We start from the raw sequence: 24,181 nt of genomic DNA on the forward strand, positions 1-24,181 counted from the left end.
TGTCTTCGAATCGACTGTAGCTATTGGCTGTGAGTCAGGTCGGGTACTAATAATGAGATTTTCTTAAGACAGAGACAGTAAGGCTGCAAAAATAGTACTGAATTTACTGGTTAAATTAGTTTGCGACAAGCGAACGACGCATGGACGAGTACTAGCGCGACCTCGGGCTTATATCAGCATCTTAGTGGTCTCCTCACACAAGGATACGGGGATATGTTCTACTATGATATGCATTAAGTGCTTCCATGCATAGCCTTGAAGTATAAGCATCTCCTTCTGCGGTCCTGGAATACCATAAGGTCCTTTGATGCCTGGCTGTTGCTTCAACACTGGGATGCCTGTTCCATTCCGACTATCTTCGAATCTAAATGAATAAGGTTTAGCTGCAGCTTTACCATGGACTTCGATTTGATGTTGAATTGGAAACAGATGATATCATCCGAAGGGCTATGTTTCTCACTTCAGTGATATGGACAAGGACAGAGCCTTTCCCACGGAACCTACGCACCGAATAAGACAGCAGCTATACTATATGACATTGCCAAGATAATAATACACTGAAGGAAATTAAGCTCTTTAGAGTTTGCCCTAACATCTGGTGTCTAGTATCTAGACCAACGACGTCACGGCAGCATGAGTCTATACATTCGCCTAACCTCCGCCTAGCCTAGCTCCAATCATCCAAAGTCTAAACAATTAAGCTTCCTCACGACAACCTCAATGAAATTACAGGGGCAGCCGCGCGTTACCATTAAGCTTAAAAGCTAATTGGTGGATTCTCACTCGAAAGTCTACTACTCATCTCCCACCAATCGTAACATCACCGGATCCTCTCTCAGAATCTCTCAGAAGGGTTAATGCCAAGACCCTGGACTGACAGCGGGTGGCTGAGGGCCGTTAAACTTTCCAGACTTTGTGCATAAACCAGTGGAGAGATCGGCAAGCAGGGGACGCAGAGAAATCGAACGGTTCCCCACATTTCTCCGGAGGTGGGATGCCAAGATATGGAGACGTGACGTCGAACTGAGATATTACATCGGAGGATTACGGTAAACAATGGTAGGCCCTAGCGGATCTTTACTCGGTTCTTGGAGATTGAGTACCGAAGGCAATAAACACAATGTTTACCCGACTTGGAGACTGAAATGGAAAAGATCATAGTCTATGCTTGTATAATACAACGTCTAATATACTCTACTATCCACAAGAAAAAGATAATCGCTCAAATAGCCACCCAAACAGAAAAACTCCACTCAATTATCCGCACTTTACTTATCATCCACTTCATCGGCAAGCATACTCAAAACATTCTCCTCACCAGGCGAGTTCTGAGGGAAGCGAGCGTTGTATCCAATGACACCCCGAGCCTTGAGGTATGTCTTTGTAGGAATTGAAATCTTTTGGGTGGAGACGAGCCAGGTTACGCCTTCGCTGCAGGGCGGTGTGGTAAGCGAGCCAGAGTAACTAAACAACCATTGTTAGTATTGGAGTTGGGATTGTTAAGTGGGATTGAGACTTACGATTGGAACTCGCCTTCCTTGAGAAGAGAGACGATCTCGGACATCTTGAGAGGCTTAGTGTGAGTGGTCTCACCCAATGTCGCAATCTCATCCACCGAGTCAAGAACAGTGGTAGCAACAGTGGATTTCTTGGCTTCACAACCCTTACCCCTGTACCCCTTGCGGGTAACATTCGAAGCCCCATCATCCAAATCAATGTAAACACCAATCACAGCAAGCTGCTTATCCTCGCTCTGATGAACCATGTGCATCTCCATAGCCATGCTCGTTCCATTGTCCAAATGCTCAGACGGCAAGTGGAAGTGGAATTGCTTTAGGTGGTAGGTCTTGTTGTGAAGAGTGATGCTGCCACCGAGGTCTTCTGTTACGACTTCGACGGTGCTGCCGAGGTTTTCGAATTCGGCGCCCTCGTGAAAGTCTGGGATGGTGATGTGGAGGTCTTCGGGGGAGATGGTTTGGAATGTGCCCTTGGACAGGTTGATGGGGGATTGGTGAGAGCCTGTTGCACAGAGGGCGTTGGCCTTGGGGTCTAGGTTGAACCAATTGGCAGGGCCCTGAGCATGTTAGTTTGAATTGTTCTCCATCAATGTGACAGGCAAGCTCATATATGAGAGTCGAATGAGGGGCCAAGGACTTACATTAGCAGCCGAGTAACCAAACTTGGGCGCCTCAATAGCATCTGCTCTTCGATGAAGATGAGTTCCATAAGCACAAGACGCCAACGCCTGAGGCGCAAAGGTAGCCAAAAGAGGGATCCAAGAATACATGACGGATTACAAAAAGAAGAAGTTAGGGTTGTGTGTCTGGCTAGGGAAGAGTTGTCCAGTGAATATAAACTCAGAGATAAAGTTGCGATGGCTTCCAAGATACACGAATGAAGGAGATACCATCAGTATTTAAGCACTTTCCATCACCCCGATGTTTCCGATTCTTACGTAGTAATTGCAATACAGTACCTTACAGTTAACTCCCATCCTTGCTATATTCCAGGGTCTTCACTCCAGGCTGGGGCTTACATCTATCTGCAGCAACCTTATTGCGGCAGTCTGGGCTTAGCTCATTATTCATCGGGGTCTAGAAAAAGAAGTCAGAGTCACGCCACAACGGTCTGACCGGGGAGAGATGTTTACTGAGTTGTGGGCCAATTACGGGGTGCTCATTGCTACGCTGCGGTAGAAGAATAAGCATGGCTGGGTATTCCCTGCTACCGCTGTTCATGCGTGTCTCATCTAGACTTCGTTACGGTAGAAAGTACCGAGCTTTGCAATTTTGTTAAGAGCTGCTTGGCTTGGCATTGTGATTTCATTAAAGTTTAAAGTCGAGACGAAACGTGTTTCTTTACCAAGCTCCCGGAGAATCTTCCTCCGAGCGCGTATAAGTCTTCTCACATGATATCAAGCAGTCGTATTGCCAAGTAAACATTATCGTCTTGATAGTAACTTCATGACGTACGCCAGGTCCATTATTTACGCCCGCAGATAATTAACTCCGCGGGTTTTCCCCAGGTCCAACGGGAAAGGAGAGAGTTGCAATGAAAAATACCACATGCAATGCAATGCCATTGGAGACGCGCTAAAAAACCGTTGCCAAGGAGTGACAGGGGTTGTGGAAGTGCTGGGGTGGCTCAGATGGGGCCTGAAGTCTGGATTTCTTGGCGGTGCAGAGGCTTGGGATGATGAAGGCCGAGTCTGACCAAGACCAGAGGCCGAGGTTGATAGATCAATTAGAACTTAGAGAAAGCGAAAAATGATCTTTAATAGAGATTACTTATTTGGGTGATGCTGTAAGAATTGTATGCTAATTCGAGATATGCTTAATGTCGGGGACTCTGCTGTGTGACTTTGGTGGAAAGGTCAGGTGACTTGCAACGTGAGACGACACTAGGTAATAGTGGGACATCGCGAGAACCTTATGGAAGCATCATCTACCTCCGACAAAGCTACCCTCTAGCCTCATTCTAACCCTCCCCAACCAATCCCCAAATCTCCCGAACGACTGGAACTTCCAAAACCGGCATCGAAACAACCTCACACAGCCTCATTTAGGCCTACCGCTAATTACCAACCCTTCGGTTCATCCCACTTTACCCCTCCCACGGCAGTTATCTCCTCTGCAAGATCTCATCAAACTCTATCTACATCTACCATGCCTCCCCTGTACAAAAAGACTCTCGTACTAGGCGCTTCCTCCGGCATTGGTCAGTCTCTCGCTGCCAAGCTCATCGCCACAGGCACGAAAGTCATTATCGTGGGTCGTCGGCGCGAGAATTTGGAATCTTTTGTTAAAGAGTACGGCGCGGATAATGTCAGGGCTATAGTCTTTGACGTCACCAATTTGGACCACATCAAGGACTTTGCCGAGGAGGTTATCAGGTCTGATCCGGATCTTGATTCTGTGGTGTTGAATTCGGGAATTCAGAGGGGCTTTGACTTTAGTAACCCTGAAACCCTGGATCTGAGTGTTCTAGGCGATGAGTTGACTACGAATTATACCTCGGCCGTATATCTAACAGCGGCGTTCATACCTCATCTCAAAAAGAACAACGGACATCTAATCTACGTCAGCGCCACACTAGGCCTCATTCCCTCCATGGTCCGCACACCCAACTACAACGCTTCCAAATCCGCTCTGCACACCTTCATTTTAAACGTACGCGAACAGCTCAAGGGCCAAGTAAAGATGGTGGAGGTGTTTCCGCCCGCTGTGCAGACGGAGTTGCATGATGAGAAGCACCAGCCTGATCTAGTGAATGGAGGACAGATTGGGATGCCTCTAGGTGAATTTGTGGATAAGATGTACGAGGGGCTTGAGAGGGGGGATGAGCAATTTGCTGTTGGACCTGGCGAGGCGCTGTTCAAGGAAGATGGGTGGGAGACGGAGAGGGGGAGGTTGTATGAGAAGGGGAGGGAGGGGATTGAGAAGTCTTTGGCTAGCTACTTGAAGAAGTAGTGGACTGTATCTGGAATTCTGGATAAATAATCATGACATTTGTTACTCACTGGTGAGATGAGACCTCGTGTGATGCTTCATTGGAGGACGGTTGAAGTAAGAACGTCTACAATCCGCGTATTTTTTATTTAACTGGCAAGTACCGCCGCTAAGTTGAAATCCATTTGTAGTTGACGCCATGTCTAAGCGGCCTCGCTGACACGTCAAAGCGGAAGAAATACCCCTAAGCCTATAAGATGCGGCGCTTCGAAAAGGGACTAAAGCCACATCCGCCTCAGTAGTGAGCGCCATAAATAATAGCCGTGGTCCGCTTCGAATCTGACAGGTCCTTTGAACGTCCCAGGGCCTCGGATTTGTCCTCAGCAGACTGGCCAGGTGAAGAGTAAGATGGTCAGCAGCTTACTGAGAAATATGCTTGAAGTAAGCGGCAATACAGGGGACATGTGCCGCTCAGCACAGCCATGGCAGACGCACAGGTGCAGTTTCTGGCCTCAGCTGAAACCCGACATCAGCGACAGACTCAGTTGTGGCGGTCCGTCATATGGACCAGATGGGTTATAGCGATAGACAATCATGGGCTTAGGCTTTGAGCAACCGAATCGCTCTGTTCCATTCCATTCAATCACTAGCGTCTCAAGATGTAAGCTATTCTCACTGATTACGCTTTAAAGGTCCACCATCTGATGAGACTAGAATACGTGTTCTAACCCCGACGAACTATATTCCGGAATAACATTCTCGACAGGACAAACTCCCAAAGCTCTACCAAACCTCCTCCTAACATCCCTCCACTCACCACCACCGTCCCTCTGTCCTACAACACGATAGCCATTCTCCTCCCTACAGACCAAGACATTATTCTCAGCGTATCTGTCCCCATGTGAAAGATCGCCCGCTACGATATACTCTAGCGAATTAATTCCTTCTAAACTGAAGATCCAGTCTGCGAAAATGCGAAAAGATTGTTGGAGGGGCGGCGTTTGACCTTTAAAGACATCCTCATTTACGTCTTCGTTTGGTGCGGTGACGTCGGTTCTGGCCAGAGGTTGGTTGCTCTCGACGTCCGTGACATGGCTCTTGTCGAAGATCCATGAAGGAGTGCAATCTATATTCACGCCGGTTTGACGAATGTGAAGAACCCTAAGTGAGCGTTTCGTCACAAAAGGCAGTAGAACGTCTTTCTGTTCAAGCAATCAGCCGACATATCGAAGACTCTGTTTGATGGCTTACCAGATACTTAGGTGCACACGTTAACCCAAAGAATTGCAGATCAAGCCTCGAAAGCGGATTCATCCCCGGATCTTCTCCAATCCCCCCCAACTCGTTCTCATCCATCCCAAGCCCCATCAAATCGCTCCCCATCCTCACACCCACCATCTCATCATCCCGATCAGTAACCCTCTGATGATGCACAAAACTCTTCAAACCAGTATGACGCGCAAGATGTTCCCAGAATTTGAGAACTGATGTGGGGTCACAATAGCTTATAAACAACTCTTCAAGACCAGTGAATGAGTCGAGGAAGTTTTTGATAATGGTTGTTTTTCCTATGGCTGTTTCTTGGGGCGTTTGGAGATAGAAGTCTAGGATCTCGAAGGATTTGAGATTGAGTGGTTTTTGGGACTGGGTGAGTGTTGTAAGGAGCGTTGTCCAGCAGGGACACATGTTCAGTGTGAGAGACGTGAGGTTTGAGACGTTGGTACATGCTGGGGAAACTGCCTTTCCCGTGATCTCGTCTTTTAGTGGTACTCTTGTGAGCTTCAGGCTTCTCATCTTCGGAAAGGACGTATCCGTGTCGGTGTCCGGTCCAACTCCGAATATCTGCCTTGCCAGCATCATACTAGCAGGCACGTTATTCCACTTCTCATCGCCATCTCCCTGCCTGACAATCCTAATCTCTCTATTTTCCCACTGTTGTGACCAACATTGCAGGTCAAGCCCCAGTTCCTCCAAGTGATTTGAGTTCATCTGGACCAAGGTGGCAATGTTGCCGAAGTGGCATCCCATTGGAGCTTTCCAACTAAATCGTCGGATGTTGCGGAAGGCGGAGAGGTTCATGTCTGTGTTTCTGCTCCAGCGGTTGAAGCTGCTGCAGAAGGGATCGGTCGTGAAGTTCAGAGCTTGGATGGAGGAATGTTTGAGCGAAAGATGCTGGAGGACCTCGGATGGGATGCACGTCATATAGTTCCAACTGCACAACTCAGTCAGTACTATTGCCAAGAAGGAAACAGATGTCATACCTGAAAGTCTCAAGCTGGCCATCATCGAAGCGTCTCAACAAAGCCAAAGCCCTCTGCACAAGACACTCATACTTAACTCTAACAATTCTCCCCCCCTCCAACCCAAAACTATCGCTCCTTCCCTCCCAAGTATCATGCAACTGCGGATCCTTGTCCAACCAATTTCCCATATAGCCCAACCAATCGTGCGCATGAACGCAATGCTTCGCATCGTCAATGTGAAAGTGTAGAGCTCGCGTGGCTTGAAGACATTGTTGCGGTGGGCCGGACGACGAAATGGAGTGACGATTGGTTGATGATGGAGGGAAGATAGTTAGGGAGCGCCATAGGGGACGGTGGGTTGTTTGATGGAGATATTTGGAGGTTTGGGAGAGGGCTTTGAGGTCTGTGCCGTGAAGCTATTCATATAAGCCAATAGTCTCAATACTTTATTTAATCGCATACCTTTTCGCAAATATTTTCAACAATCTCTGGAGGCAATAACATCAACATTTTGGCGACTAGAGATGCGAAGAGCGATCATTTCGTGGAAACGGGGCCTAGGGACTTCATATCTCACGAGATTCCTGACCACCAATATGACTTGGCGTCATCAATGCCACTCGAAGCCCAAATAGTAAGCACATTCTCATCTAAGAATTTAACCTCTTCATTTTCAGCACTTTAACTGGCTTGGACTGGTTATTTTGACGTCAATGGATGGTGGTATGACTGTTGTCTGGAAAATATGTTATAGCCGAGGGTGAATGACAGCGCCGCAAATGACCCCAAAAAAGAACAAAAAGAAGATGTACAGTTCATTCCCATGATAGAAGTTTTGAAAGCTTTGGCAAAGATGAAAATACAGAAAAATGCAAAAATATCAGCTCCCCGAAACCTGGATCGAACAAGTGACCTTTCGATGACATATAACAATTACAGTCGAACGCTCTTCCAGCTGAGCTATTCGGGGAGATCTCCGAAACGGAGGAATAGCTATTGGATGAGAGTGTTAGTGAAAATTTAGCATTATGTACCCCTGTTAGCTCTGCATCATCCAACTGTCGGGCGCATCGTAACCTCCCGGGTAATCACCAGCGTTGTCGTTTCGCATTTCGCACTCAATTCTTAAGTCGCGCAATTCCTCTGTGACTGTTTTAATCGTCTCGATCATTTCATTATTTTTATCGATTCAATTTGCACTAATTTTAACCGAAGCTCCCGAGCAACGCCATTGATTGAAGGTATATCTCAAGAGAAACTAATACAAGCTAGTCGCGTCCAGCGTAATGCAGTCCGAAACAACAGTCGTAAGCAGTTACGATGCACAATTGAATTGTCTATACGAAATTTCCGAGCCCAATGAAAAGTAAATCGCCAATTCACATGATCCAGTGTGCTGTAAACATTCTTAGTAATTACTCCTCACGGTAACGCGTAGCCGATGCAATGATGATATAACCAATGACGCAATATTTACGAACCTCCACGTATATCATGATATCTCCCAACCCAACACCATCCGTCACCATTCTCATCAATTCATTCATGGGACGTCAAAATGGCAGAACAAGAAGTCTACGGCAATAAACTCGCCGGCCACTCTCCCTCCCTCCCAAAATTCACCGGCTCCGGCGCCGAACAGGACATTTACGGCGAAAAGCTCGCCAACCACATCCCCTCCATTCCCCGCGGTACATTCACTGGTTCGGGCGCAGAACAAGACGTCTACGCTAGTAAATTCGAAGGACAAGCTCCTTCTTTTCCTAGAGGATCTTTCAAGGGTTCTGGTGCGGAACAAGATGTTTATGCCAGTAAATTCGAAGGGCACTCTCCTTCTTTGCCTAGAGCTTCGTTTACTGGTTCGGGCGCGGAACAAGATGTGTACGGTAACAAATTCGCCGGTCATGCTCCTTCCATGCCGAGTTTGCCCTTCGGATCGGGCGCTGAGCAGGATGTTTATGGGTCCCACTTCAATCGCGGCCCGTACCAAGGTCTCGGTACCAGCGCTCTAGGTCTCATGCATACTGCCGTTCTTCCCTCGTTTACTCTGAACGCTGGCCTTTCAGCCGTGGCATATGGTATTTCTCGGTACACGGATCGTGTAGAAGGAAAGGATTATCTCTGGGCATCCGGCATGACTCTCAACGCCTGGTGGAGCGCAATCGGTTCTCGCGTCATCAACGATGGTCTTTCTGTTTCTCAAGCTTGGTCTTCCCTCGGTTATTCCCAAAAATTACTTCTCGCTGGTGCTACAGCCTGGGGCGTCCGTCTTACATCCCGCGTCGTATCTCGCAGCTTGCAGCGCGGCGAGGATGATCCGCGATACGCCGCTAAAAAGACTGATCCTGGATTCTGGAACAAGGCTTTCTTCACCACGTTCTTGCCTGAGGCTGTTGCACAGACTATCATCGCTCTTCCGTTCACGATTCCTTTCCGTCAGGTTTATGAGTGTGCGCAGGCTTCTCCTGTTGTTTCTTACGGTTCCTATGTCCATGCTCTTGCTGTTTTCTTGTTCTCTGCTGGATTTACGCTTGAGACGCTTGCGGATGTCCAGCTTGAGACTTTTAAGAAGAACGACGGCAAGGGTGTTAACCGGGAAGGTGTATGGAGCATCGTTCGACACCCCAAGTAAGACACATCCCATTATTACAAGTAACCCATGCTAACAATCTGCAGCTACCTCGGCGACGCTCTCATCCACGCTTCTTTCCCCATCCTTCTTCTCGGCTCCGGCATTATGCACCCCATCACTCTTCTCGGCCCCATCGCCAATTACATTTTCCTTCGCTACATCGGCGGCGACAAGGAAAACGAGGAGAGTCAAGCTGAGCGATACTCCAAGCATGATGCCGTCAAGGCTGAGGAGTTCAACGAGTATCGCGAGCAGAAGAACAGCTTCTGGCCCAAGACCGAGGAGTTTGGTAACTCTTGGACTCTTGGAGTGCTGGGCGCTGGTGTTGCTGGTGTTGTTCTTGAGAGGGGACTTCGAAGTGTCTTGTAAATGTCATGAAACGATAGCATGTATGATAACGATACCAAATTGGACAATTATTGTAAAGAATGCGTTGAACTACGGAGAATAGACAATGTTTGATGTTGGGTGGATTAGCTGTCGACACAAAGACAGTCACTGGCTGTCCGGGAAAGTTCAGAGCTTCAGACTTATTCTTAGTAGTGAAGGTTGTAAGAAGGAGGCAATTGTTTGCTCCATTCTTCTAAAATACTTGATGTATTTCTTTCGAGAACGTATCTAAAGGAGGTTATCCCATCATTGTATATCGTTTCAATATCTTTGACAGATAGGGAAACAGCTCCAAGACGATTCGTCCTCAGCACACGCCATATGTTCTTAGCTAATCGGATCCGAAAGTGCTCCGAGAACTAAGGCGGAGGCTATCGGCTAGGCGACCACGAGGTGCGGGGATAGAAACTTTCGGTACAAGTCAAGTCTTGGCTCTATCGCCAAGTCTCATCTCAGTCGTTCGCAATGTCACTGCTGTGTGGGGGATCTGCAATCTAACAACACTATGTCTGGTTTTCAACAACCGGACTTAGATGCTCACGAGCGGAGGGCATTGAGATAGATCAGACTTTAGAGCAACTACCCGAGATGGGCTTATAGTTTTGTTGATGGAATACCGTTGTTGATCCAAAGCAGACTCCGTCCTTGGGCTACGTCCAATATATTTAATACTTGAGCGAAAGAGACTCTGCTATTGACCCATTCTTTCAATGTGGAGAGGTCACTGTTCCCGGAATAGAACATTTACCTCTTGCGATCACATGAATACCAAGAAACTTCATCCCGAGTCTATGAAAGTGGGAACTGGGACCACTACCCCAGCTTTCGCATCTACAGATCCACTTCATTAATCTAGCCGATCACAGTCACCACTGAAGAAAGTTCATGCTTCCCCGGATTCCAGTCATTCTAGCTCTCTGAAAACACCTGGAAAATATTGTCCTAGACTATGGAGCCCCGCAGGCTACAGTCAACATCTGGGGTCCGAGACTGTCGCTGCGGGCGCATACATGCGATATCGCCCGTTGGCTAGTATCATTCACTGTGAAAGATGTCCAGCATGTCACCGCGGAGATATAGCCTGTGCCACAAGCATCTGGTTCAGCTTGGCTTATCCAGTCACACAACACGCTCGACCTCTTGATGAGGGGAAACAGAGACTAGAGCTGTAGCCAAGGCTCTAGGAGATATAATCGGAACACCAGAACTCCAAGCTTGACCCCAAAAGCAAGCTATATCAGGAAGTGAGTGCATCGGCCGAGGAATGAACTCAGTTAAACGTTTTCCGAAAGAGTGACAGATATATGTATGTGGCTGCACATTTACGCTTTTGCCAATCGTGCGATAACTAATCAATGAGTCACCCGGAAATCCACCAAAAGTCTAGAATCCGTAAAAGCATGTTATTCTCCACGAAGAAAGGCATATCAACGCGGGGCAAGATCCCTTAAACGCCGATCCTCCGACGTTATCTCCACTGGCGCCAAGGGGATTTAAGCTTATTTTGGGTGGGTTGACTGGGGGTAGACGAGAGCAACGACAACAGAGCACCAATGCTACGCAAGGGATATAATCTGGAACGCAACACTATTGCAGCACAGATCTGTGACCCTAGCATTGTGGATATCGAGGTCTCCGTTTTCACCCGTAGATATGGGGGAGGCTGTGCAAAGAGATCTCTCTTAAGAGCTGACTGTTGGATTGGATGGCAGCCGTTTGGGGATATCGACAGTCAAGATCGGCAGTTAACGTCGCATCGTTTAGGACCGAGGCATTAACTCAACCCCAGTGAGCCACTCAGTCAAGCTAGTGAACCATTTCTCTGGTGCCAAGAACCACACTTAACCATTATTACACTCATAAAAGAAGATCCCTTGCTAAAATAACCCAGGTAACAGAGTAAATAAGGTTAAATAAGGTTAGTCTTGCTGCAAGGTATAAGCAATCGACTGATTCAGTCCCGCTTCGGAGCATAGATTTACTTGCCGAGCCATCATCGCGTGACCAATGACAGCGTTTAAATGACAAGCTACGGAGAAACAAGCTCTTGCTTCGGCAGCTAAACTTTACGAGGCGGGCCGGTGGAGATGGAAAGCTTGAGGAATTGGCATTTGGACCCTGATGAGCCTCTGTACTTGGCGATAGACATAGCAGACATTGAAGATCACATACAAAGGAAATGGAATATTTGAGACTTATTGAGAGAGGGAAACATGAAGGGGAGACCACAATGCATCGTTACATTCGGTGTCATCGTGAGAAATGACGTACAAGGCACATCCCTCATCATCAACCACGGAAAAGCACAACCTCTTCATCAACGAAATGCAACATCTCCCCCTCACTTTTATCGTCTTGGCGACTCCACATCATACACACTCATGATCAAAAGAATGTCACAAACGATCCCCTACCCCAGTTGATAGTCACCGTGCTTACCATTTCCTCGTTACCCCACGGGGAAGCCCCCATCCAACGGTCGACGATCCTGTCCAGCCATCCTTTGTGGCTTTCTCGGATAGAAGAGCGATAACTTGACGATTATTTAAAGCCTCGTTCCCCGCCTTCAAGAAAGAAGAGAGAGGTACAGACACTCGCGTTCGTCGCTTACGTTACTTGTTTGTTATACCATCTAAGCTTCTGCTACTACATTTTTTACTCTTCTCAATCGAATGGGCTGGAATACTCATGCGTCGGGCACCAATGATCCGCCTGAGGTGCGGAACTGGCGAATCCACCTGATTGCCACGGTGGCTTCCATGTCCGCCCTCGCCAGTACGTCCCTATCCCAGTGTATAACACAGAAGTGATGCTGATAGAGGTCTAGTTGGATATGACACTTCTGTTATCGGAGGTACCATGGCATTGACCTCTTTCATGAGGGACTTTGGCCTAGACCTCGTCGAAAAGACACAGCGCGACACCATCCAGGGAAACATTGTATCCACCTTTCAGGTCCGCCTTCCTCCCTCTCCTCCTACCCTCTCCTACATATACTGACAGTCCCAGGCTGGCTGTTTCTTCGGTGCCCTGTGCACATTCCCCATCGCAGAGAAATGGGGTCGTAGAAAGACCATCATGGGCGCAGCCCTAGTCTTCCTTCTAGGCGGCGCCCTCATGACCGCCGCAAACGGCAATCTCAACATGATATACGCCGGCCGGGCCGTAGCAGGTCTCGGTCTCGGCGCTTCATCCCTCACCGTCCCTGTCTACATCAGCGAAACTGCTCCGCCGTCTATCAGAGGTAGACTCGTCGGTATTTTCGAAATTGCTTCGCAGGGCGGTGGTATGCTTGGCTTTTGGATCAACTACGCTACAGACCGCACCATTGACGTGAACACAAAGACGCAGTGGATTGTTCCGCTGGGTCTGCAACTTGTTCCTGGTGTGGGTCTTGCGTTGGGTATGCTTTGGTGTCCTGAATCTCCACGTTGGTTGGCGAGGGGTGATCACTTTGAAGCTGCTGAACGGATCCTCTCACAAATTCGAGGTTTGCCTATTGATCATGAGTACGTCCGTCGAGAGATGGGCGATATTCGCGCACAGGTTGAAGAGCGCAGTACCAACAAGATGAGCAAGGGACAGCAGTTCAAGAAGCTTTTCCAAAAGGGTGTTCGCAACCGTATGGGTATTGGTATGGCGCTCATGTTCTTGCAGAGTTTCACTGGTGTCAACATCATCACTTACTACGCTCCTCGTATTTTTGAGAGTCTTGGTATTTCTGGTACTTCGACCAAACTCTTCTCCACTGGCTTTTACGGTATCTCCAAGACACTTGGTATGGTGCTTTTCACGTTCTGGGTTGTTGAAAAGGTTGGTCGAAGAAAGGGCCTTATCTGGGGTGCTGCCTTGGGCTGTGTTCCCATGCTTTACATCGGTGGGTATGTCATGAAAGCTGATCCTGCTGCTGCGGCGGCTGCTGGTGTTGTTAATCGTGATGGATGGGGATATTTGGCGATGGTATGTGTGTACCTCAACGCCGTCATCATTTGCGCGACATGGCAAGGAATTACGTGGACATACGCCTCTGAGATTTTCCCTTTGGACATTCGAATGCTCTGTGTCGCCATCACTACCGCAGACACATGGCTCGGCTCCTTCATCATCGCACGCTCAACACCCTACATGATCTCCGACCTTGGATACGGCGCATACTTCTTCTTCGGTTCAATTCTGGTGTTGATGGGAATATGGTCCCTCTTCTTCGTCCCCGAAACAAAAGGTAAGTCTTCCAGAAATATTCTTCACGTGCTCAATGCTGACTCATCTAGGTGTTACCCTGGAAGACATGGACGCGCTATTCGCACAGCCAGTGTACAAGACAGTCTGGGCCCAAATGCGAGGCAAACCTGTTCTGGAAGCGGCTCATCGATCCGACTCGCCGTTTGACGAGGACGATGAGAAGGCGCGGGAGCTGAGGATACCTTAGCTTCATTTTTTTGCAGCTTGGACATGCTTGTCTCTAGATAACGAAATGCGAAACTAGACGTTATCGGCTGTAAATGTGCTTATCTCTGCTGTGTGACTGGTTGTGATATGCAGTGGTCTGACTGTGCCCTCTTCCAGAAGAACTCTAGTCTTTCTGACCGAGGTACCCGATGCCAGGCCAAGAATTAAGTGATGACAGCAGGGACGTGTAACAAGCCTATCCATGTCTCTGATCGAAGCATTCATTCTTATTTCGACTTCAACATCAATTACCCTGTAGACTTTACTCTCAAATGCTCTCATTTTATTAACCTCATTTTCTTTACGTATTATTATCCATCTGACCACGTTTCCCCAGACCTTCCCCAGATCGACACGTCCTTACTTCAATTTCTCTTAGTCACGAATTGTGGCTGTTGGCATCACAAAAGATCCTTTGGCTCCTGTGCGGCCGCCTGCCAAGAAACCGAAGCGACTAATAGTGAGAATCTAATTGGTTGGAAAGGTTGGAGATAACCGCTGGTCATTCCCTGGAACGGTATGACTGCCAAGAACAGCGGTTGTTCTTGGCGGAATGTTGGTTGGCTGCTTCGCAACTTTCCAAGAGATAAGAACAATTCAAGAAGGCGAGAAGAGTCTTGGATATGCAGTAATTAAAATTTGGAGGCCAATGAAAGGAAATTGGAGGCGAATGGAATGATCTTTTATTTTTGGAGAAGATGCAGTTCAGTGTTGACCGAGACATGTGAGTGAGACCTGACGGTTATGATTATGGATATGGTGGGTTCGTTGTAGGGGGTTACAGTGAACACAGCGCTGGAACACCTACTGCATTAGGTCTGACTCGGACCAAATAGGCTTTTTCTAATTAAACACACAGACTCTCACTCACCCATGGTCCACTCACTCAACGGAGGGAGTGACGGACAGTTGCTCCGTCATTTCAATACCTTCACGTAATAAATTCCACATCGACCCGCAATCCCCAGGTTTACTCTGTACTTTATCTAGAGTTTATCGCTTGTCGCGGCAATCTGGGGGCAATGGAGATAAGCAGGGCTGGCAAGCACGTACTGTACTGTATCCGTGGCATGTTCAATTGAGGCAACTTTGATACCAACACAACAACAGAAAGGAGGCGATCCCGAGTGGTCTTACGAGCCAAGAACAAAAGATTATCTCCTTCCCTTTTTGTCTGTCCAATTTTAGCGTCTACGGTACAACCTTTACTGTAGTATAGCCCCTTCCAAGACACTGGGTTTTTGACAGCTTCAGTCCTCTGCCAAGCTGGGGTCCCAAATTGGAGGCGACATCTTGGGGTAGACTAGTGTTGCCTCGGTCGCTTAGCCAAGCCGACGGATACAACATTGCAATCTAACCTGCACAATTGACACTGTCAATTTGACAGTGGCTTGAGTGGCATACTGGTTCGTGAAGAAAGCAAGACATCCATCAGTTCGATTGCTGAGCTGCAGCACCTATCATATCACAAACAATTAGCCAACTCGTCACAGCTCGTGATAGCGTTTTAAGCTTGTCTTTTAGCTCGGCAACGATCCGCCACACTGAGCATCGTAACCTTACCCACCTAGCCCATACGGTAAGGTAAAGTAGAGTATGACATGGGGGGCGCGCCAAGACGCATCCATCCATCCAACGATCCCATCATTTTCACCTTCCCAACATGGTATCATGTCCGTTGCGACAGGCGAGACAGTTGGGAATGCATCACGCGTTTCCCCCGGTTTCCAGCTTGACTTTCCATCCAGTCATAACGATGCAAGATCAATGGGATCCGTGCTAAGTGCGGGGATGAAACCAATCACTCGCGAACCTCCAAACCTGGGGAAGACAGCAGCAAAGACACGCCCGACACGGTAGAGGTTAGGATGAGGCACAGCTTGCTTTAATTACACGACCAACAGAATGCTCAACAATGGAGGATAAATCTCATTGGTACACTACACCAATTGGCCTCTACAATTACTACAGTACTGTACTGGGTAGGTCGATATCCAATCCCTGCTGTCTTGCATCCTTCTCAACTCTCCCCCATCTAGAACCACTTCTTACTCTTGGCCACTTGTTTGGAGACATCCCGATGCAATAGATGCTTATCGCGCCTTGGCACAAAGAAAAGCCAAGCCAACCTAAGGGTGTTGGTGTCTACTCCTCTCCTGCCGTTTTTGCCATCGCGCCCCAGAACCCCGACACAGATAAAAACTCTCCCATCGCGCTCCTCTTCTCTCTTTCGCGTTCCCCTCCCAGGTCTCATTCTCTTCCCAATCCTAGGGTTACTTCTTTTACTTGGCTCGACCTGAACAGAGATTCTTCACAATGACGTCCAAGGAGGAAAAGGTCGACATTGGCGCTCACACGCCTCCGTCGCATGACCATGCTCACGGCCACTCAAAGGATGTCTACACTGGCGACATCGAGGGTGTTCGCGATGATTATCGCGAGGAGGATTTCATGACCCGTAATGGTCTGAACCTCAAGTCCTTCCAGCGCCGTACGTTTCTCCTCTCCCCCCGTCACTCCCAAATGCACCTCAATTAACAATGTCTAGGTGACTACGGCACTGGCGCCGTCGAACTCGATCGCTCCATGAAGAAGCGTCACTTGCACATGATCGCCATCGGAGGTTCCATTGGTGCTGGTTTCTTCGTCGGTTCCGGTGGTGCCCTTACCAAGGGTGGTCCCGGTTCTGTTCTCATCTGCTTCGCTATCGCTGGTATCATGATCTTCAACGTCGTTCACGCGCTCGGTGAACTCGCTGTCATGTACCCTGTCTCTGGTGGTTTCTATACCTACTCTACTCGCTTCATTGATCCTTCCTGGGGTTTCGCCATGGGTTGGAACTACGTAAGTCGCATCCCCTCAATCGCTTCAATTGCGCGCATACTAATTAGTGCCAGGTCTTCCAATGGGTCATCGTCCTTCCGCTCGAGTTAACAGTCGTATCCTTCACCGTGCAATACTGGAATCCCAACATCAACGAAGGTATATGGATTACTGTCTTCTGGCTGCTCATCATCTTCATCAACATCTTCGGTACACTGGGCTACGCAGAGGAAGAGTTCTGGAGTTCTTGCTTCAAGCTCGCCGCCATTGTCATCTTCATGATCATCGCTGTCGTCCTCATCTGCGGTGGTGGTCCCTCTGATGGTAAATTCAACACTTACCAGGGTGGCAAGCTCTGGCAGGACCCTGGTGCTTTCCAGAACGGCGCTCGTGGTTTCTGCAGTGTCTTCGTCACTGCTGCCTTCTCTTTTGCTGGCACCGAGCTTGTTGGTCTTGCTGCTGCTGAGTCGCGCAACCCTGCCAAGGCTCTTCCTGGTGCTATCAAGCAGGTTTTCTGGCGTATCACCCTGTAAGCATCTCCCTCATCACTGTCAAATCAATTGCTAACTGTCTCAGCTTCTACATTCTCGGTCTTACCCTGGTCGGCCTCCTCGTCAGCTCCACTGATGACCGTCTTCTCAACTCTGCCAACCCATACAAGGATGGTACCTCCCCCTTCGTCTTGGCTGCTCTCGACGCTGGTCTCAACGGCTTCGACTCCTTCATGAACCTTGTCATCTGCGTTTCAGTCGTATCTATCGGTACCTCTTGCGTTTACGGTGGATCTCGTACTCTCACTGCCCTCGCTGAGCAGGACTACGCTCCCAAGATCTTCACCTACATCGATCGCTCTGGTCGTCCTCTCGTTTCTGTTGTCTTCAACCTTCTCTGGGGCGGTCTTGCCTATATTGTCCTCGCCTCTTCAGGTGGTCTTATCTTTGACTGGCTCCTTGCCGTCTCTGCCCTTGCCGCTCTCTTCACCTGGGGCTCCATCTGCGCTGTAAGTGCAATATTATCCTTACTCATGACCACGAATACTAACATTCTCAGGCTCACATCCGTTTCCGCTCTGCTTGGAAGCGTCAAGGCCGTACCCTCGACCAGATCCCCTTCCGTGCCGCCGGCGGTGTCGTTGGATCCTGGATTGGTCTCACCCTGTGCTTCGTTATTCTCGGCTGCCAGCTCTACGTCGCTGTCTGCCCACCCTTTAAGGAGGGTTACGGTAACGCTGAGGACTTCTTCATGGCTTGTCTTGCCATCCCTGTCGTTCTTGTCTTCTGGATCATCGGTTACTTCTGGAAGCGACCTCAGTGGCTTACCGTTGACCAGATCGATCTCGACACTGGTCTCCGTGAGCACGACTGGGATGAGATCAACGCTTACCGAGCCAAGATGGCTACTTGGCCTGCTTGGCGCAAGACCCTTCACAAGTTCATGTAAGAAGTCATTGACTTTGATAAGAACTTTGTAAAAGGATGTTATCTATACTGTACTTAGTTTCTCATAGAGAATTACGCCTTATACCCCGTCAATATACTGGTTGTCGTTTTAAATGTGTTTTGCTCCTGTCGACGTGATTGCGAAAAAGCCTCGTTTACTAAGTACGTATTGCGAGCACCCTATCTAGGTAGGTAACAAAAGAAATGTCCTCCAAGGCTTAGGCTACTCAAGTAAAGTAGCCAAAATGTTTCTCTAAATTAGCGTCAAGTGATTCACCTATTCCGTCTCTTATAACTTTAGCAATTAATTCTTCTGGCACCCTAGCGCAACATCGTTAGGCGGCCGAGGGTGTGAATTGGAACACTTTAATGACTCCATGCTAGCCTACAATAACATAGGCTGCTTTTCTTTATTGCGCCCAATATTGAAAGCAAAGTATTCTCTCTACCCTTTCTAATTTGGTTGTGTAGGAAAGGTGATTGTTGTGCGGTTGATGTTGGTGAATGAAGAAAGAACCTGGATGGAAGCAACACAGCGCAATCTGCTCAACCAAAACCTTAATATCAGGGTAAGGTAGAGAAAAATGAATAGGTTTCGTATGAACATTGGAGTCATAATGCTTGAGAAGTGTAATCCATGATGAGAACCTTATTACCGGTTGGTTAATGTTGATGGAAGGCCTTGGCATCGTCTCCAACCTTAAGCCAATAGCCAGTAGATAAAGCCCATACCGTAGACTGCACGAACTGATGTCAACGGGCATTGTCCGGCTGGAGTCCGCAGAAATCGCCTTCAAAGTTAGTATGGTACGTGCCGTTTGGTCCGATATTTGAACAAGAAATAGTGTTTGTAATACGACTCCAAGTTAACTATTCTAAGTTTCTTTTCAGGGACGGGGCCTGAAGTATACATATCTGGCCCACAGTTTGTCAAATCCAGACTTAAGATAGAGATTATCAATAGGGTTTGTTGGCTTTTGGGGTATCAGTACCTGGGCAGTATGAGATATAGTTGCGTAAGGAGAGTAGGTTCGATACCAAGAAGCATGAACAGAAGAAGATTGGAGTCAATTTGTTTGCAGGAAGGGACTGTCCTCTTGCTAAAACAAAGGTGGGTTCACTCCTTGTACGTGATTCATATTGGCAAGGCACCATTCTCTCCCTTGGACGATTCACAGCAAACTGCATGTACAGTCAGTGTATGTATATCGACACATGGGTTCAGACCGCCATCATATTTGTTCAAGAAACGCTGTAAGCAACACCTTCAAGAGCATCGGCTACGTGGGGCCATTCTTGGATTTATCAACGCGTATGCAACTGCTGCCGATTTAATATCTTGGTTTGAATTAACTTAAACCAACAACAGATAAGAAATGTGTGCTTCGATCAGATAAGGTTTGTAAAGATATCTACACTTTTCACAGGGTGTTATGATTCCCTTTGCCTACACATGACCTTTTTTTGTCCTGCCCCATACATAAGGTTTAGATACTGCCTTCCTTGCTTTGATCTTTTTTCCTTTCTCTCTTCCTTCCCTCTCCCTTCCATCCCCATTGTGTTTTCTTCGCTAGCGTTGTATGGGGAAAGTTCAGTTGGTAGCTAGGCGTTTAGGCAACCATTTCACAATACAATGCACACGCTGATGTGTTCCTCTGTTGGTTTGTGCAACCAAGATGTGGAAAGTCAAATGTTGTTGGGTCCGATTATGACTAATTCGTATGAGGTTTAGCATTCCCGACACATCCCCACCAATATTTCCACTACCAATGTTTTTTTTTTATTCCCACACCTTGCTCAATCAGATGCGGCGGTTTTTGAAGATATTTACAGTTTCCATAACCATTTTTTGGCCGACCCTGTACATATCGGTCAGGCACAGTATAAATACCCTTCTTCCCTTGCCTTGGTCTGGCTTCTTTCCCTCTTCCTTCTGACTACATTAACGAGATCACCACACCTTGCTCCATCTGCCATCTACAGACGACCCCAAAGCGAGCGAACCCAAGTGGAAGTCTCCATTCGACATGGACCCGAGCGAACCCAAGTGGAAGCCTCCATCGGAATTATGCCACTGCCACCTCCGTTCGACACTGAAACGAGGGCATGGATCGATTCAATGACAGAGCCATTTCCATTCCAGGACACCAAAACGAGCGAATCTGCATGGAAGTTTATGCCGCGGCCACCCCCATTAGACGCGGAAATCAAATTGCTGGCGGCTTCAGCGCAACCTTGTCCATGGCCCGTCAACTTCGCCAACCACTTACCAAAGCCTCCTCCGTCAAGGGATGTTGTAAGTCCTCCCTTTCCCCCTCTATCCGCTGTTAAAAGAAACTAATCATCAAAGGAATTTCGGTTTGGTAGCCGAACCATCAAGGCCGCTGGTGCTCCTCCCCATTACATCTACGGCAACGTTCTCCGACTCAAGATCCGTCACAACTTCTACGACCGATTAGTGCAGTCGCTCTTCTCGATTGCATCAAGATTGACAGGGTCTCTCTTACCCAACAAATTTCCGGAATGGTTTCTCCCAGACGAAATCGTCCTCAAATCCGAAAAGGATGACTGGGAAGAAGAATTCGACAAGGAGATCGTAGCCTACAACAAGCTACGGCCCATCCAAGGAGACACCATTCCAAGGTACTATGGCTGCACCACCTACAACAACAGACGAGCAATCGTCGTCTCTGACGTCGGAGGATTTTGTCTAAATAACGCAGAAGGCGCTGTTTTGAGTAAAGAAGATCTAGAGCCCCTGATATACCAGTCTCTGAGATCTCTGAACGCATATGGCGTCGAACATTGTGATCCCAAACTAGACAATTACATGCTGGTCACGGATAATGGGAGAGACAAGATCGTCGTAATCGACTTGGAGAAAGTCGAGTTTGGGCGAACCGGGGAGGAGCTGCTTCCCGCAACTGAGTGTGACACGGGATGGCTTGGGCGCCAGTACGAGTTGTTTTTGGAGGGTAGGAAGTTGGAAGGCATTGTATTGCCTAGTCGGCCTGTCAGGCTATGAGGATTGTTCGAGGGGGGCATTTGCCGTGGGCAAGAAACACGCGATTGGATAAGGTCTGTGAAAGTATTTACACTTTCCACAAGGGCATTATGACTCCTTTGCCTACACATGACCTTTCTTCGCCCTGCCCTATACATAAGGTTTGGGCACAGGATAAATGCCCTTCATTCCTTGCTTGGATACGGCTTTTCTTTTCTCTTTCTTCCACCCACATCAACAACCTACAACCGCAACCACACCTCGACAAGGCCGGTAAATTTCTTGATTTCCCTGAAGGAGGACTAAGGGGCTGCTGGTCTCAAGAAGTGAAGGAGTCATCTTGTATTTTTTCTTTTTGGATAGCATCGGAAGAGGAAAATTCGGTCCGGAGCTAGGCGTTTAGGCAATTCACAATACAACAAACACTTTGGCAAGAAACATGCACGCGTGAAACAGCAACTCTGTAAAACGAATTGCACTCCCTAGAGCTTTACAGTGATACACTAGCTGGAAACTAGAACTCTTAAAGATACTAATATAGAAATAGGTGCTTTCTGGTCAACACCTTAGACGAATACACGAAGAATTTCCTTAAGATATATGGCGCTATAATCAAAAGTGGTCTAAATGCTATCCTAAACCAGCAAAAAGTCATCAAATTATTTCATCCCTTGGGCTTGGGCTGAAACTGATGGCACCTTGATAAATGCGATTCCGTGACGACAATGCTCATCGATCACACCTTTACATCTATTGACCACAAGCTCCCTTCTAAACAGCCACCCAGCCAATTGCTGGCGCAGTCGCATAGCTCGAGGACGAAACCAAGTAGAAGTATTCGGTTTGCATTGGAAACATAGGCACAAAGTCGACGAGAAACATTTCCTTGCAACCTGGACTACATTTGCTTCGGCAGTGAATACCACCATGTTCGAAGTTTCAGCGCTCGCTCATACTAGCCATGGGTGATATCCAGCCTGTCGTTATAGCTAAATCCTCCACCAAGCTGAGCACCCTCTTTCGCCAACTGATGCGTTTCAGTATTGCACTTCCGTGGAATCTTCCAAAGCTGGATCTTCACAGCATACTCATGCCAACGCTCTACCTCCCCCAGAAAGACTTGCCACATATCCATGTTGCTTACAAGCTCCCCGTTACCTTTACTCCAGCCTCTCTGCAACAATGCTCGAATCCACTCTGTTGCACCTCTAACGATATAATCTGAGGTAGTTGCCAGAACAAGAGTAGTAAACCTTCACTGGCCCAGTTTCTGTACTGGAGAGCGCCGATGATGGCTCGAAGCTCAGCTCTGTTGCTTTCCGGATGGACAAGATTGCCCAATGGACCCTCGTATTCCAGACGTTCTCTTACACCGGAAGTAGTGTTTGGTTCTTGAGGCCCGAAGATAAAAGCCCATCCTCCCTTAAGCTCAGCTAGTCCTTTACCAAAGCATGTACCGCTGGTGTAGATAAGAAGTAACTTTGGATCATCCACGTAAATAAATCGTGTGGCAGGTGGGTGAGCTTTGTGTGCAATGTCGGCAGGAAACAGGCTTTGTGGGGTTGTCGAAGGGGGTGGTACAAAGACTGTTGGCAGGACTAATCCTCTACCTATAGACATCTCCATATAGCGAATGGGATCGAGTCTCTCGATTTCTAGAGCGCCAGCGCGGTTGAGGTCGTCTTCATATTCTTCTGAAGGTCTCATTCGCCCTTCGATTGAGTCGTCAACCACGTCATCCACGTCACTGTAGTCGACGCCGCAGCGTCCGCAAACGATCAAGCTATGCGCACCACAGAGCAAACGGCCATCGGCCGATCTAACTGGTGTGTCCCAGGGGCAACTCATATTTGAAAATGTTTATTCTGTAAGTTCGCTATTTTGCCTTGCTAGAAAAGTATGTGTCTTGATGTGGGAAAATTGCTGCCTTGGGTATGAGGCTTGAAGAACAAAATACTGTATGTTCAATAAAGACAATGTTAGCAGAAATTGGAGAATGGTAATATTGCTAGAACAACTTAGAGGAGTATATGACTTTGAGATAAACAGGTAAAGAACAATTACTGTTGTTTCGTCCTGCAGTCCGCGGCCAAAAGAAATAATATTTGGTTGCAGTTGGCGACCAGGCGGTCCAGAAAAAATAACCAGAACACAGAAGCCTCCATATTGACAAGTTTATTTAAGCATGTTTAGGCACAAGCTTGGGAAAGGCTATCCTAAGCTTTATGATACCCTTAAATAAGTTTAGACATTTCTTCAAGTCACCTGCCTACCTAAACTTATTGCGAGTCCCCGATTCAGCTATTCAAGCTTTTATAGAAACACTCGAATCGAGGGTATTTGTGAAGAGATACATTGAGTTACAAAGAGATAAAAAAGAAAGCGCTTAGAGAAGGCCACGGGCTTACATCTCGAACCAGAATAGATAATCAGGTAGTGTTTCCTATAACTAAGCAAAATAGCTTTCTTTATGTTGACGAGCAATTGAACTCTTACATGTATAGCCATAACCAATGCTCAGCAGTCCAGTGATATAAAGCAATTTGGTTAAACTGTAGTCGCTTTATACAAAGTTCGTGTTTATGGCCAAAGTTACCAGTACTTCCATCGGCAGCTACTGTTATCACAGTCGTTTCTCGAATAGCGGATGATATAACCTCCGTGGACATTTGTTCCTCCGACAAGCGAGATCACTACACTTGCAAATAGAAATACAAGAAAGTAGCCGCAAAGACAAACAATCAAGGTTCTCC

The 24,181-nt window shown here is 47.7% G+C and overlaps 8 protein-coding genes across 8 annotated transcripts; 5 read left to right on the top strand and 3 right to left on the bottom strand.

The window, feature by feature from the left end:
- Positions 1-1,268: 1,268 nt before the first annotated feature.
- FIESC28_08408 (uncharacterized protein) lies at positions 1,269-2,287 on the bottom strand (the record flags this gene model as incomplete). Its single annotated transcript, XM_031162546.1, has 3 exons — positions 1,269-1,464; positions 1,521-2,074; positions 2,159-2,287. The coding sequence occupies 3 exons, from the start codon at positions 2,285-2,287 to the stop codon at positions 1,269-1,271; spliced, it is 879 nt and encodes a 292-aa protein (XP_031013406.1).
- Positions 2,288-3,665: 1,378 nt separating this feature from the next.
- Positions 3,666-4,469, top strand: FIESC28_08409 (uncharacterized protein; the record flags this gene model as incomplete). Its single annotated transcript, XM_031162547.1, has 1 exon — positions 3,666-4,469. One exon carries the CDS (start codon positions 3,666-3,668, stop codon positions 4,467-4,469), a length of 804 nt encoding a protein of 267 aa, XP_031013407.1.
- Positions 4,470-5,158: 689 nt separating this feature from the next.
- On the bottom strand, positions 5,159-7,201 carry FIESC28_08410 (uncharacterized protein; the record flags this gene model as incomplete). The annotated part of the gene is made up of 4 exons (XM_031162548.1): positions 5,159-5,650; positions 5,700-6,660; positions 6,710-7,107; positions 7,154-7,201. The coding sequence occupies 4 exons, from the start codon at positions 7,199-7,201 to the stop codon at positions 5,159-5,161; spliced, it is 1,899 nt and encodes a 632-aa protein (XP_031013408.1).
- Positions 7,202-8,249: 1,048 nt separating this feature from the next.
- On the top strand, positions 8,250-9,692 carry FIESC28_08411 (uncharacterized protein; the record flags this gene model as incomplete). The annotated part of the gene is made up of 2 exons (XM_031162549.1): positions 8,250-9,319; positions 9,368-9,692. 2 exons carry the CDS (start codon positions 8,250-8,252, stop codon positions 9,690-9,692), a joined length of 1,395 nt encoding a protein of 464 aa, XP_031013409.1.
- A 2,693-nt stretch (positions 9,693-12,385) lies between these two features.
- FIESC28_08412 (uncharacterized protein) lies at positions 12,386-14,142 on the top strand (the record flags this gene model as incomplete). Its single annotated transcript, XM_031162550.1, has 4 exons — positions 12,386-12,488; positions 12,541-12,668; positions 12,723-13,935; positions 13,985-14,142. The coding sequence occupies 4 exons, from the start codon at positions 12,386-12,388 to the stop codon at positions 14,140-14,142; spliced, it is 1,602 nt and encodes a 533-aa protein (XP_031013410.1).
- A 2,336-nt stretch (positions 14,143-16,478) lies between these two features.
- On the top strand, positions 16,479-18,425 carry FIESC28_08413 (uncharacterized protein; the record flags this gene model as incomplete). The annotated part of the gene is made up of 5 exons (XM_031162551.1): positions 16,479-16,653; positions 16,711-17,006; positions 17,060-17,514; positions 17,562-17,985; positions 18,036-18,425. 5 exons carry the CDS (start codon positions 16,479-16,481, stop codon positions 18,423-18,425), a joined length of 1,740 nt encoding a protein of 579 aa, XP_031013411.1.
- A 2,067-nt stretch (positions 18,426-20,492) lies between these two features.
- FIESC28_08414 (uncharacterized protein) lies at positions 20,493-21,449 on the top strand (the record flags this gene model as incomplete). Its single annotated transcript, XM_031162552.1, has 2 exons — positions 20,493-20,720; positions 20,775-21,449. The coding sequence occupies 2 exons, from the start codon at positions 20,493-20,495 to the stop codon at positions 21,447-21,449; spliced, it is 903 nt and encodes a 300-aa protein (XP_031013412.1).
- Positions 21,450-22,568: 1,119 nt separating this feature from the next.
- Positions 22,569-23,276, bottom strand: FIESC28_08415 (uncharacterized protein; the record flags this gene model as incomplete). Its single annotated transcript, XM_031162553.1, has 1 exon — positions 22,569-23,276. One exon carries the CDS (start codon positions 23,274-23,276, stop codon positions 22,569-22,571), a length of 708 nt encoding a protein of 235 aa, XP_031013413.1.
- Between the last annotated feature and the right edge of the window lie 905 nt (positions 23,277-24,181).

The sequence above is a fragment of the Fusarium coffeatum genome, assembly GCF_003316985.1.
Source record: "Fusarium coffeatum strain FIESC_28 chromosome Unknown BRIP53273_contig_195, whole genome shotgun sequence".
NCBI classification, from domain to species: Eukaryota; Fungi; Ascomycota; class Sordariomycetes; order Hypocreales; family Nectriaceae; genus Fusarium; species Fusarium coffeatum.